This window comes from Neomonachus schauinslandi, chromosome 12 (genome assembly GCF_002201575.2).
Source record: "Neomonachus schauinslandi chromosome 12, ASM220157v2, whole genome shotgun sequence".
Taxonomy (NCBI): Eukaryota; Metazoa; Chordata; class Mammalia; order Carnivora; family Phocidae; genus Neomonachus; species Neomonachus schauinslandi.
The window spans coordinates 53,222,839-53,236,614 of NC_058414.1; the positions used below are offsets into that span (position 1 = coordinate 53,222,839).

Below are 13,776 nucleotides of genomic sequence, written 5' to 3' on the forward strand. Positions count from 1 at the left end.
AGCACCTCAAAAAGAAAATCCATGCTTATTGGCTGTTACTCCCCAGCGTCCCCACCCACCTAGCTCCTAGCAGTCATTAATCTACTTTCTATCCCTATAGATTTGCCTATTCTGGACATATCATATAAATGGAATCTTAAAATATCTGGCCTTTGTACCTGGCTTCTCTCACTTAGCATAATGTTTTTCAGGTGCATCCATATTATAGCACCTATCAATTCTTTATTTTTTTATGGCTGAACAATATTCTTTGGTAGATATTATATACCATATTTTATTTATGCCCTCATCATTTAAAGGACATTCAGGTTGTTCCCACTTTTGGGCAGTGATGTTCAGTGCTTCTGTGAATGGTCACTGTAAGTTGTGTGGACATATATTTTTCACTTCTCTTCGGTATGTACCTAGGAGCAGAATTGCTGGGTCATATAGTAACTCTGTTTAATATTTGAGGAACTGCCAGACTGTTTTCAAGGCGACTGCACCATTTTACATTTCTACCAACTATGTAGAAAGGACCCGATTTCTTCACATCTTCACCAATACTTGTCTCTCCTCTTGGTAATAGCCATAGTAGTGGGTATGAAGCAGTATCTCACTATGGTTTTGACTTTCTTTTCCCTACGGACTAATGAGGTTAAGCATCTTTGCATATATTTATTGGCCTTTTATATGTCATCTTTAGAGAAACATCTCTTCAAATCCTTTGCCCATTTTAAAAATTGGGTTATTTTTATTGTGTCATAGGAGTTCTTTATATATTTTGAGTATTATACTCTTATTGGACATATTTTCTCCCATTCTGTGGTTTGTCTTCACTTTCTTGATGGTGTATTCTGATGTACAGAAGTTTTTAATTACGATGAAATCCAGTCTTTTTTTCTTTGTTGCTTGTGCTTTTGATGTCCTATCTAAGAGACTGTTGCCTCACACAAATTCATAAAGACTTACTCCTATGTTTTCTTCTAGGAGTTTTGTAGTTTTAGTTATTACATTTAGGTCTATGATCCATTTTGAGTTAATTTTTGTATATAGTGTAAGGTAGGGATCCAGCTTCATTCTTTTGCATGTGGATACCCAGTTGTCCAGCACCATTTGTTGAAAAGACTGTCCTTTCTCCATTGCCTTTGCTACTTGTCAAAGATCAATTGACGATATTTCTGTAGATCTATTGTCTACTTTGTGAAAACCATACCTTCCTTATTAGTGGTAGCTGTATAGCAAGCCTATAAGTTGGGTATTGCCAACCTTTCAACTTCCTCCTCTGTACACTGACTATTGGCTCTTCTGGATCTTAAGCCTTGCCATGTATCAGGTTGTCAATATTTGCAAAATAATGTGCTGGAATTTTGATTGATATTATGGTGAATCACAGAAAGGAAGACATGATACCTTAACAATGTTGAGTTTTCCTATCATGAATATGGATTCTCTCTACATTTTAAGATCTTTGATTTCTTTTTTCAGAATATGGTAGAATTCTTCATATATATCTTCAATATAATTTCTTAGATTTATACCTAAGCATTTCAGTTTTTTGGTGCTAATGCAAATGAGTTGCGTTATAAATTTCGAATTCCATTTGTTCATTGCTAGTGTATAGAAAAGCAACTGACTGTTGTATATTAACCTTGTATCTTGCAGCTTTGTTATAATCTCTTATTAGGAGTCCTTTTGTTGATGCTTGAGGAATTTCTACAAAGACAACCATGCCATATGTGAACAAAGACTGTTTTTATTTCTGCTTTCCCATTCTCTATACTTTTTATTTATTTTTCTTGTCTTGCAGCATTCATTAAGACTTTCAGTACAACGTTGAATAGAAGTGGTGAAAGGAAATATTAGTGTCGTGTTTCCAGTTTTGGGGGGAAAGCATATAGTTTCTGACCATTAAGTGGGTTATTAGCTAGAGGTTTCATTTTTTGATGTTCTTTATCAAGTTGAAGTCCTATATTTCTAGTTTGCTGAGAGCTTTTATCATAAATGAATGTTGGATGTTTCAAATGTTTTTTCTTCATCTATTGGTATATCATATGCTTTTTCTTTAGCCTTTTGATGAGATGAATTACATCTCAATGCTGAATCAGACTTGCACACTTGGAATAAATCCTACGTAGTATGGTATATAATTCCTTTCACACACGTGTTTGATTTGATTTGCTCATATTTTGAGGATTTTTATATCTATGCTCATGAAAAATAGTGGTATATAGTTTTGGGGTTTTTCTGTAATGGCTTTATCTGGTTTTGATATTAGGCTAATGCTGGCCTCATAAAATTGGTTAGGAAGTAATCCCTTTGCTTCTATTTTCTGGAAGAAATTGTAAAGAATTGATAGCATTTCTTCTTTAAATCTTCAGTAAACTCATCAGAAAAATCATCTGGGCCAGGTGCTTTCTTTTTTGGAAGATTATTGTCAATTCAATTTTTTAATTAGACATAGGCCTATTCAGATTATATAATTTTCCTTGTATAAGTTTTTGGTAGATGTGTCTTTCAAGGAATTGGTCTACTGCATCTAAATTATCAAATTTATGGGCATACCATTGTTTATCATAGTCTTTTATTGTCCTTTAACCCGTAGACTCAATAGTGATGGCCCTTCTTTAATTACTAACATTGTAATATTTGCTTTCTCCCCTTTTTTTTTTTTTCCTTGATTGGCCTGGCTACAGGGTTAAAATTGTATTGATTTTTATATAAAAACAATGGTTGATGATTTTTTCCCCATTGGTTTCCTGTTTTATATTTTATTGATTTCTGCTCTAATTTTTATTATTTCCACTTCCTTGCTTTTTGTTGCTCTTCTTTCACTAGTTTCTTAGGGTAAAAACTTGGATAATTAAGTTTAGAATCTTCCTCCTTTTCTAATATATGTGTTCAGTGCTGTAGATTTTCCTCCAACCACTGCTTTTGCTACATCTCACACATTTCGTTAAGTTGTATTTTCATCTTTCTTTATTTCAGTGTATTTTTCATTTCTCTTGAGATTTCTTCTTTCACCTATATGTTACTTAGAAGTGTGTTGTTTAACCTCCAAATATTTTGGGATTTTTCCAGCTGTCTTTCCATTAGTGATTCCTTCTTTAATTTCATTGTGGTTTGAGAGCATACTTTGTATTTCTGGGGTCTTTTAAACTTTTTTATATGTGTTTTCTGGCCCACAGTTTGGTTTATCTTTGAATATCCTATCTGAGCCTGAAAAAAATGCATACTCTGCTATTAGTTGAGAAGGTGTGCCGTAAATGTCAGTTACGTCCGGTGTTAGTCGTGTTTGGTTCAACTATATCGTTCCTGAATCTCTGCCCACTAGATGTATTAACTATACGTATCAAGGAGTTTTGAATTTTCCAGCACTGTGGCTTTGTCTGCTTCTTGCAGTTTTATCAGTCTCTGCCTCATGTATTTTGACACTCTGTTGTCAGACATGCTCATTATGGATTCTTACATTTTCTTAGAGAATTGACCCCTTTATCATTATGTAATTCCCCTTTTTGCTTTTGATAATTTTCCTTGTTTTCGTGTCTGTTTTGGCTGAAATAATATAGTTGCTTCAGCTTTCTTTTGTTTAGTGTTACATGGTATATCTTTTTCCATCCCTTTGCCTTTGAGCAAAGTAGATTTCTTGCACACAATAGACAGTTGGGTCTTGCTTTTTGGTGTTTTTTGTTTTTGGTTTTGTATCCACTGTGTCAGTGTCTATCTTTGATGTATTTAGAAAATTCACAAAGAGATTTTTGTTGATTCAGTTGGATTAAAATCTACCGTATTTGTCTTTTTTTATTTACCGTACTCTTCCTTACCCTTTTTTTTCTTTTCTTTCTTTCTGCTTTCTCTGATTGTAATTGAGCATTTTATAGGCTTCTATTGCCTGTCCTATCTCAGCATATAAGTTATACTTCTTTTTAAAAAACATATAGTGGGGTTTTTTGTCTTTGTTTTTGTTTTTTTTTCTGATCTTTACCATGAGAACCTGGTAAGTCTCCTGGAGGTAAATTCACAAAAGTATGAAGGGCTTCCTAAGATTGGATCCCCAGAGGTTTTTAACCCTCAAGCTCTGCCTCCAGCAATTAGCCAGTGACTGTTGTAAATTTGCCAGTAGCTGTGATGGTCTGTATTCACCCACCTCTCTGATTTTGAGGGTAGTAGTTGGCCCTATGACCTCAGTTCTTTGATGGATGTAAGAAGAGTTGAGGATTCGCTTTTTCCTGTTGTAAGGATGGAAATGATGACTTCCAACTCTTTAGATATGAAGCAGAAACCAGAAGTTTCTTCCTATAGAGTAGATTCTTCCTGTAGGTCCCCAATGTTAAATGATTATGACAAATATTCATTCTCTGGACCCTGGAGTGCAACCAGTTCTTAACATATTTTCTGACTTGTTTTAAAATAAATTTTTAAAGGTGATGATTAGTATGTTTTTAATTTTAAGTGTGATACAATTCCATGAAATCAATGATTAAAGAAACTGCTTTCAAACATGAATTGTATCACCATTTCTCACACTTTTCCTGGTTTGTGTTAGTTGGTTTTGACAAAGCACCAAAATGACTTTAAGATCGAGCTGAAGTATCTGGAGGATGACCTCCTCCTGTGCCTTTCTGCGGCAGAGGGGAGCTTTCTAGATGACACCGAGCTGGTGGAGAGACTAGAGATGACAAAAGCAACCGTGGCAGAGATAGAACACAAGGTAAGAAGGCGCCAAGGACACCCAGAGGGTCACAGTGCTCCTTTTGAATCAAGTGATTGGCGTAAAAATGTGATCAAACTTGACAGCATCTCTAAGAGGACTGACTTGTGGCAGATTTCAGGTCATTTAATAAACTACCCTTAAAATGTGCAGGGCTGTGCATGGAGACGGAGGTGGTTGAACTTGTGTTTGTCCTAATTCAGCAGAGATCCAGTTGTTCACATGAGACTCTGTCAGGCTATTATTTTTTCTGAGTGGCCAAATCGGAAGAAAATTGGAGCCTGCTGGCTTATATGGTCTAAAATCTAAAAAGGCTTAGCGTCCAGCTCTGGCAGACTGACACCCTATAGTCCCACCACAGGCTTCCCAGTCTGTTGTGCCTTGCAGGGAAATATTTAGAGCTGATGTTTTGTTTACAGGCCTTCAGTGGTCAGAGACTGAGCAAGGGGGACAGTCTCTTGCTGTACTCAGATGCATTATTCACCCTGGGAAACAATGACCTTTCCTGAATGCCAGTAAAAATTTTTATTGAGTAGATTTCCTGCTGAATGTCCAGCCTATGTCCCAATATGCCTTACGCATGATGTGCACTTTGGACTCACACAATGGCCGTGAACTTTAAAATTCCATTGTTTTGGAATGAGAGGAACCTTATCTCCTTTCTGGAATATCCTCATTACTAAGTAATCTATTAATTACCCAGTTGAGGCTGTGTCACCACACATCCTATATGTTTGTCTTAATTTAAGCTAAGAAATGGAATCCCAAATTACTCTGTCCTTTTAAGTGAATTCTAGGTAGCTCCTAAGATGGTAAAGATTGAGGCAATTAAGTAAATTAGGTCTTAGCTTTGAAGTTAGCTTCTAATTGTCTCTTAAAATGTCTCTTCCCATCTTCTTAGTATATTGCTATGTAGGGATTCCACCCTCTGCTCTATGTTGTTGTTTTTTTTAAGATTTTATTTATTTATTTGAGAGAGAGAATGAGAGGGAGAGAGCATGAGAGGGGGGAGGGTCAGAGGGAGAAGCAGACTCCCTGCCGAGCAGGGAGCCCGATGTGGGACTCGATCCCGGGACTCCAGGATCATGACCTGAGCCGAAGGCAGTCGCTTAACCAACTGAGCCACCCAGGCGCCCTCTGCTCTATGTTTTATTTCCTTTTATACACCAGTATGAAGAATCAACTTTATTAAAAAAAAAAAAACTATCTTAAAAAGCTGTAGGACCAGCAATAGTCCTAAATTTAAAAAAAAAAGATATCTGAACCTTGAGTAAAAATGAATATGTTGGTTGATGGGTGGTGGTGATATTATTGTTGTTTTAATTATCTCTCTGAATGTAACCAGGGGCTAATACAGAAACTAAATGGAAAAATGTGAGCATATGGATCATCTGGTACAAAGTCAGACGGTCATGAGAGTCTTCATATAAAGGCTTTTTAGTAAGCCTGGCTGTTGGATATATTATTGCCCTTGGCTGCTTTTGTATACCTTGTTGACTAATAAAGTTATCGGCACTGAATTGACCCAGCAGACTTTTGAGAGCTGTCCCTGGGAGGTGATATAGCTGGGTTATTAAACCTGAAAAAGAGAGAGGAGGCAGGGGAAGGTGACATTACTGAGAACAAATTCTGTAAAACCAAAACCAATCAGGTTTGTTTAATCTGTAACTGTAAAACAGCTAGGATTATGTCCATTCTTGCTGAAAACTCAATTATGAAAAAAAAATGGTTTAAAATATGAATCTAATCATTTTAGAAAAATTGAAGCACATAGATGCCATACATGTTCTCTATTTAATGCAAATAATTTTTCATTTCAGATACATCCCTTCCATCAACTGGGTAAGTATAAAGAATATGAAGAGTAAGTTATGAGTTACTTACATTGTTTGATCTCACCATAGGTGACTGAAGCTAAAGAAAATGAAAGAAAAATCAATGAGGCCCGAGAATGTTACAGACCAGTGGCAGCAAGAGCATCTCTTCTTTATTTTGTTATTAATGATCTCAGAAAAATTAACCCCATCTATCAGTTCTCTTTGAAGGTAATGCTGAATAGGCTAAGAAAAATTTTTAATTTCATGAGTTCAACCTGTTTCTGGAAGTTTAGAATTTATTTTTAAACAATCAGTATATCCAGTAAGGAATCCTGAGGATCTAGTGAGGGGGAAAAAAAATCCTCATTTTCTCAGGAACTTTTATTTATGATTTTCATTTTCAAATAATTAAATTATGTGGCATCATAATACATTTGTTTTTGTTCTTAAACCGAGTCTTGAGTTTGTTATATATAAGGGAATTCTCCTTGTGATTCCTTTACTTTGTGAAAATGTAGGTGTTTTATATAAAGATTTCTCATATTTTGGTAGAACAGGAGAAAGATTGAGAACAACTATTCATTAAGTCACTCTATTACATACTGGACATTTTCATACTTTGGTTCATTCTTATGCATGAAACATCTCAATATATTATTGTATCCCTATTTAAAAAAAAGAAAAGGAAGCTAACATTTTCAGATTTTAAATAAATTGCCCAAGAATTCACATTATAATGGTAAAAGGCAGGATTTGAACTCATGGTTGTGATCCCAAAAGCCATGCTCTTTACTTTGCATCATTGTGCCTCTGGACAGTATTCATTCATTCTGTCACTCAGTTTTTAAACAAATAGCTGTTGAGATCAATCATCATGCCAGATGTTGTGCTGAGTGTACAATTCCGAAAAAAAAAAAGATATGAATGGAGATACATAGGGGGGTGTGTGTGTGTGTGTGTGTAAAAGTGATTAAGTACAATGAGAGAGAATAATAAGGATGGGAGGGACTGTTTCACTCTTAGCTCAGAGAAGGCCTCTCAGAGGAAGTGACATTATAGTTGATTCCTATAGAGTTTAGCCACCTATGGAGTGTTTGGAGAAAACAAGGATGTGTGGGACATGAAAGAGTTTGGGATTCCAGATGATAAATGAATCTATGTGGCTGGAGGGTAATTAATGAGTGAGGGAGAAGATGACAAGACAGGAGTCTAGAGAGGTGGGAAAACGTAGATCATGGGAGACCTTGTTGCCAGGTGGGGGATTTTGGATTATATTTTGTCTGCAAAAAGGAGCCATTGAACGGTTTGAAGCAGATGACTGATGACAAAAGACTCAAAAGTGAATAGACTTGACCTGTGGTTCGAAGCTAGAATAATCAGCCCTTGGAAATGGATTAGATATGGACAATAATGAAAAGAGTCAAGAATAACTAGCAGGTTTCTAGTAATATGGAGCTAGGTGCAGAAATTCTGAGAAGCACAGAGTGGTTGGATTTTGGAACAACCACATTGTATAAAGAGTAATAAAATTAAATCAGTAATATCAATCCAACATTACCCAAATACGAAAACCAGACTAAGACATTACAAGAGAAGAAAACCACAGAGCAGACCTTTTCATGAACACTGGTGCCAAACTTCTCAAGGAAAGATTGGCAAATTGAATCCAGCCACATATAAAAAGAACAATATATTATGTCCAAGTGGAATTTATGCCAGGAATGCAAGCTGGTTAAACATTTAAAAAATAACACAAGTCTTCATATGAATAGAACAAAAGAGAAAAACCATATGAGCACTTCATTGGATGCAGACGGAGAATCTGACAAATTTCAACACCTGGTCAAAAAAAGAAAAAAAAAAAACTGAGCAAAGTAAGAATAGATGGTAACTTCTAAAAGTGAAAAAGGCCATCTGCAGAAATCTACAGCTAATATTATACTTAATGTTGAAAAATTGAATGCTTTCCCCTAAGATCAGAACAATCTCTTCTCGCAACACTTCTATTCAGAACTGCCCTGCAGGTTATTGCCAGTACAATAATAAAATAAAAGGCACAGACATTTAAAAAGAAGAAGAAAAAGTGTCTTTTTTTTTTCCCCACAAATGACCTAATCATGTATGTAGAAAATCTTAAGAAATCTACCACAAACTACTAGGACTAAGAAGTGAGTTTTTAGCAAGATGGCAGGATATAAAGTCAATATACAAAATCGATTGTTTTTATATATGAGGTATAAACAATTGGAAAATAAAACTAATAACTCAGTCTATTTATAATAGCTTCCAAAATCACGAAACTCTTAGGGATAATTTTAACAAGACAAGATCCATGTGCTAAAAGCTACAAAACATTGTTGAGCTAGACCATGGAGAGGTATACCGTGTTTATGGATTAGAACACTCAATATTACTAAGATGCCAGTTCTTTCCAAATTGATCTATAGATTCAGTTCCATCTCAAATCTCTGAAGGCTTTTTTAGTAGAAATCAGCAAGGTGATTCTAAAATTTGTGTAGAAATTCAAAGGATTTAAAATAATAATTTTGAAGAAGAATAAGATATTTAGAAAACTTACAGTACATGATTTCAGCACTTATTAGAAACCTATACTAATAGGCCTAAAGAAAAATACATAGATAACAGAGTCCAGGGGTAGTCCCACAGATGTATGATCAATTGATTTTTGGCAGTGATACCAAGACAATGAAGAAGTGATAGTTTTTACAACAAATGGTGCTGAGAAAACAGGATATCCACAGAGAATAAAATGAACCTTAACCGTTACATCCCACTTTATACAAAATTAACTCAAAATAAGTTAGCAAAGCTATAAAATTTCTAGGAAAAAAAATGGGAGACAATCTTTGGGCTCAGGTTAGACAAAGATTTCTTAGGATACAATAGAAAGAAAATGATAAACTGAATCTTACCAAATTAAAAATGTATGGTCTTCAAAAGACATTAAGAAAATGAAAAGGCAAGCCACGTACTATTAAAATCTCCTTCCAATACGTGTATCTAATAATGAACTTATACCAGAATGTATAAAGAACTTGTACAACTCAGTAGGACAACTCAAACAATGAAAGATTTGAACAGACATGTCCTATGCTAAGTTATGTGTACTGCCCATGAGCACATTTTCAAATGCTCAATATTCATCAGAAAAATGCAAAGTAAAAGCAGAATGAAGTAGTAGTATAGACCAAAAAGAATAGCCACACTTGTACAAGAGCGGCGGTAACAAGCGTTAACACAGGTTCCGTACCGCAACTCTTTCATGTTGCTGATGAGAACTCGAGGCGGTAAAACCATTTTGGAAAACAGTTCGGCAGTTTTGTATAAAGTTCAACATAAACGTGTACAACGGGATTCCACGTGTTTACTTTGTGTCTGGGGCTAGCTAGACATCAGGCATTGGTTTCCAGCCTTTACCAGTCACTTTAAATTCCCCAGGCTTTCAACATGCTGTTCCTCAGAGCAATTGAGCAGGCTGACAAGGTGGAGGACGTGCAGGGGCGCGTCTCAATCCTCATGGAGAACATCACCTATGCTGTCTTCCTCTCTACCAGCCAGGCGCTGTTTGAGAGGGACAAGCTCACCTTCCTGTCCCAGATGGCTTTTCAGGTAAGGAAACCCGTCACTTGAAAGCATCCCCAGAGCCCCATACCTCTGTTTATTATATGCTTTACTTCCACTGAAGGGAGACATGCCACCTTTCTTGGAAGCCCTTGGTAGCCTGAGTTAAGTTTGAATTTCCCAGGGGAAACTGGGACACATGACAGCCTTTGAGTAGGTCCTGAGGTGTTGGTTTGGGTGGGTATGCACTTTAGCTGACCACATTAGCTGTCACCCTGAAAAGCAGATCAGTGAGACCTCCTCCTCACTACTCAGGTCCTGTGCAGAGCCTCCCGGGTACTACCAGGGAGATTCTTTAAGATCGGAATTATGAGTCCAGATCTAGATGGTCCTAGGAGTCTCTCTGTCCCTTTAAAAACCAGTGACTGGGGGCGCCTGGGTGGCTCAGTTGGTTAAGCGACTGCCTTCGGCTCAGGTCATGATCCTGGAGTCCCTGGATCGAGTCCCGCATCGGGCTCCCTGCTCAGCAAGGAACCTGCTTCTCCCTCTGACCCTCCCCGCTCTCATGTGCTCTCTCTCTCTCGTTCTCTCTGTCTCAAATAAATAAAATAAAATAAAAAAAAAACAGTGACTGCGTAAAAGAGCTCCAGGTTTCACGCTGCCATCTTAGTGAGATCTATCCTTTTATTCTTTTTTCTTTTTTTTAATATGGATTGCAGCAAAAGATTTTAAGATTTTACTTATTTATTTGAGAGAAAGTGAGAGCTGGGGGAGGGGGAGAAGGAGAGGGAGAGAGAATCCCAAGCAGACTCCCCCCACTGAGCAGGAAACCCGATGCAGGGCTCAATCTCACAGCCCCCATCATCCCCTGAATCAAAATTAAGAGTCAGATGTTTAACCGACTGAGCCACCCAGGTGCCCCAGCAAAAGATTGTTTTTAAATAAAGATGACCGTGATAAGAAGAAAACATTGAGGACTGAATGCCTAGATGAAATGAGCATGTTGTCCTTTCATTAGTTTGCTGTATAACTTTTTCTATCAACCCAAATCTAGATGGAAGGTCAATGCCTGATGTGTGTTGTACCCTCCAAAGTGCCTCACCCAAAGAAGGCATTTTATAAATACCTGCTGTTAACAATGCAAACTATTACTTTCAATACTTTCGGTGTTTATAGATTCCTTTGGGTTATTTAAGAATATATAGGTGTAGGTGCTTCATAATGTATGTGAGAAATCGGAGCAAGGCACTACAAAATGAAATTGTTTTTACACATAGTATTCATTAACAGTAAAAAGCCAGGACTGAGACTATATGACATGCACACACATGTATGCACATCATCTATTTAAAACAGTCTCCTTGGGGCACCTGAGTGACACAGTCTGTTAGGCATCCAACTCTAGATTTCAGCTCAGGTCATCATCTCAGTGCCCCGAGATCAAGTCCCAAGTGGGAGTCTGTGCTCAGCAGGAGTGGGACTCTGCTTGAGATTCTCTCCCTCTCTTCGCCTCCCCCAGCTCCTCCCTCCCCCAACCACTCCCCCACCACTCACACTCTCTGTCTAAAAAAAAAAAAAAATTTCTCCTTGAAAGCCAGAGATAAATTATAGCTCATCTCAAATCCTGACAATTTCTGTAAATCAAAGCTTTGTATATACATGGCAATTATTTGTTGAAATGAATTAAGAAAATCAATAGAATAAAATATCCTTTTTTTTTTCTTTTTTTTCTTTTATTTTTTATTTTATTTTTATTCTTATGTTAATCCCCATACATTACATCATTAGTTTTAGATGAAGTGTTCCATGATTCGTTGTTTGTGCATAACACCCAGTGCTCCATGCAGAATGTGCCCTCCTCAATACCCACCACCAGGCTAACCCATCCTCCCACCCCCCTCCCCTCTAGAACCCTGTTTGTTTTTCAGAGTCCATCGTCTCTCATGGTTCATCTATGCCTCCGATTTCCCCCGCTTCATTCTTCCCCTCCCGCTACCTTCTTCTTCTTCTTTTTTTTTTTCTTAACATATATTGCATTATTTGTTTCAGAGGTACAGATCTGAGATTCAACAGTCTTGCACAATTCACAGCACTTACCAGAGCACATACCCTCCCCAGTGTCTATCACCCAGTCACCCCATCCTTCCCACCCCACCCCCCACTCCAGCAACCCTCAGTTTGTTTCCTGAGATTAAGAATTCCTCATATCAGTGAGATCATATGATACATGTCTTTCTCTGTTTGACTTATTTCACTCAACATAATACCCTCCAGTTCCATCCACGTCGTTGCAAATGGCAAGATCTCATTCCTTTTGATGGCTGCATAATATTCCATTGTATATATATACCACATCTTCTTTATCCATTCATCTGTTGATGGACATCTTGGCTCTTTCCACAGTTTGGCTATTGTAGACATTGCTGCTATAAACATCGGGGTGCACGTACCCCTTCGGATCCCTACTTTTGTATCTTTGGGGTAAATACCCAGTAGTGCAATTGCTGGATCATATGGTAGCTCTATTTTCAACTTTTTGAGGAACCTCCATACAGTTTTCCAGAGTGGCTGCACCAGCTTGCATTCCCACCAACAGTGTAGGAGGGTATCCTTTTAATGTGTTACTACCCATAATACACTTTGAAAATACCTAGAGTATTAAAATAGCATAAAACTCAAACATTTTACCTGTTTATATGGTATTATAATTTTTATGTGAAAGTTAGGAATATTTCATCCCCCCTTCTTACCCCCTAAGATGTTCTATGGACTTAACCAGTTTTTTTTAATGCAGATATCTAAAGTTTATTTCCATTTATACTGTTTGTTTAGTTGTATCTATAAAACAATAATTTCCTATTTTTCTTAATATAATCTCACATTTAAGAAAATTCTTTCAGGGCACCTGCGTAGCTCAGTCAGTTAAGCATCCAACTCTTGATTTGAGCTCAGGTCATGATCTCAGGGTTGTGAGATCAAGCCCGAGCCCCTCATCAGGCTCCACGTGGAGCCTGCTTAAGATTCTCTCTCTCCGCCTCTCTTTCTGCCCCTCTCCCACCTCTCTTAAAAAAAATCTTTCATATATCTCATAGTTTATTAGATGTAATTTCTGTATCAAGGCTAAATTACAATACTGGTTCTATCTTTTGTTTAGTAATTTGGTTCATTACCACCTGAGGCTTTCCCAATTTGTGTAACAAGGTTACGAGGTTTTTGGGGGTTTTTTTTAAGATTTTATTTATTTATTTGAGGAAGAGAGAATGAGAGACAGAGCACGAGAGGGAAGAGGGTCAGAGAGCAAAGCAGACTCCCCGCCGAGCAGGGAGCCCAATGCGGGACTCGATCCCGGGACTCCAGGATCATGATCTGAGCCGAAGGCAGTCACTTAACCAACTGAGCCACCCAGGCACCCTGTTACAAGTTTTAAGACAAGTTTGATCTAACAGCAAAAGACTAAACATGAATGTATATTTCAAATAATTTGCTAATAGGTATGTGTTAAAATTGGGGGGGGGGGCGGGAAGCAGTCTTCAATAATTATTTGTTCCTAGATTTTCAGTCAAGGTTTTGAGATCATGAGCATAATCTGAGATTTATTACTTCAGCTTTAGAACAGATAGGTATCTATAGGAATTATCGGTAGACTTGGTCCTGCCTATTCAATCCTGTTAAATCGTGACTGCCTCC

At 37.3% G+C, this 13,776-nt stretch overlaps 1 protein-coding gene across 1 annotated transcript in view; it reads left to right on the forward strand.

The window, feature by feature from the left end:
• Positions 1–13,776, forward strand: part of DNAH11 (dynein axonemal heavy chain 11) — a 329,965-nt gene that overhangs the window by 267,355 nt on the left and 48,834 nt on the right. Inside the window, 3 exon segments of the mRNA XM_021689842.2 lie at positions 4,526–4,690; positions 6,595–6,735; positions 9,967–10,137. Coding sequence (XP_021545517.1) covers positions 4,526–4,690; positions 6,595–6,735; positions 9,967–10,137 — 477 coding nt within the window.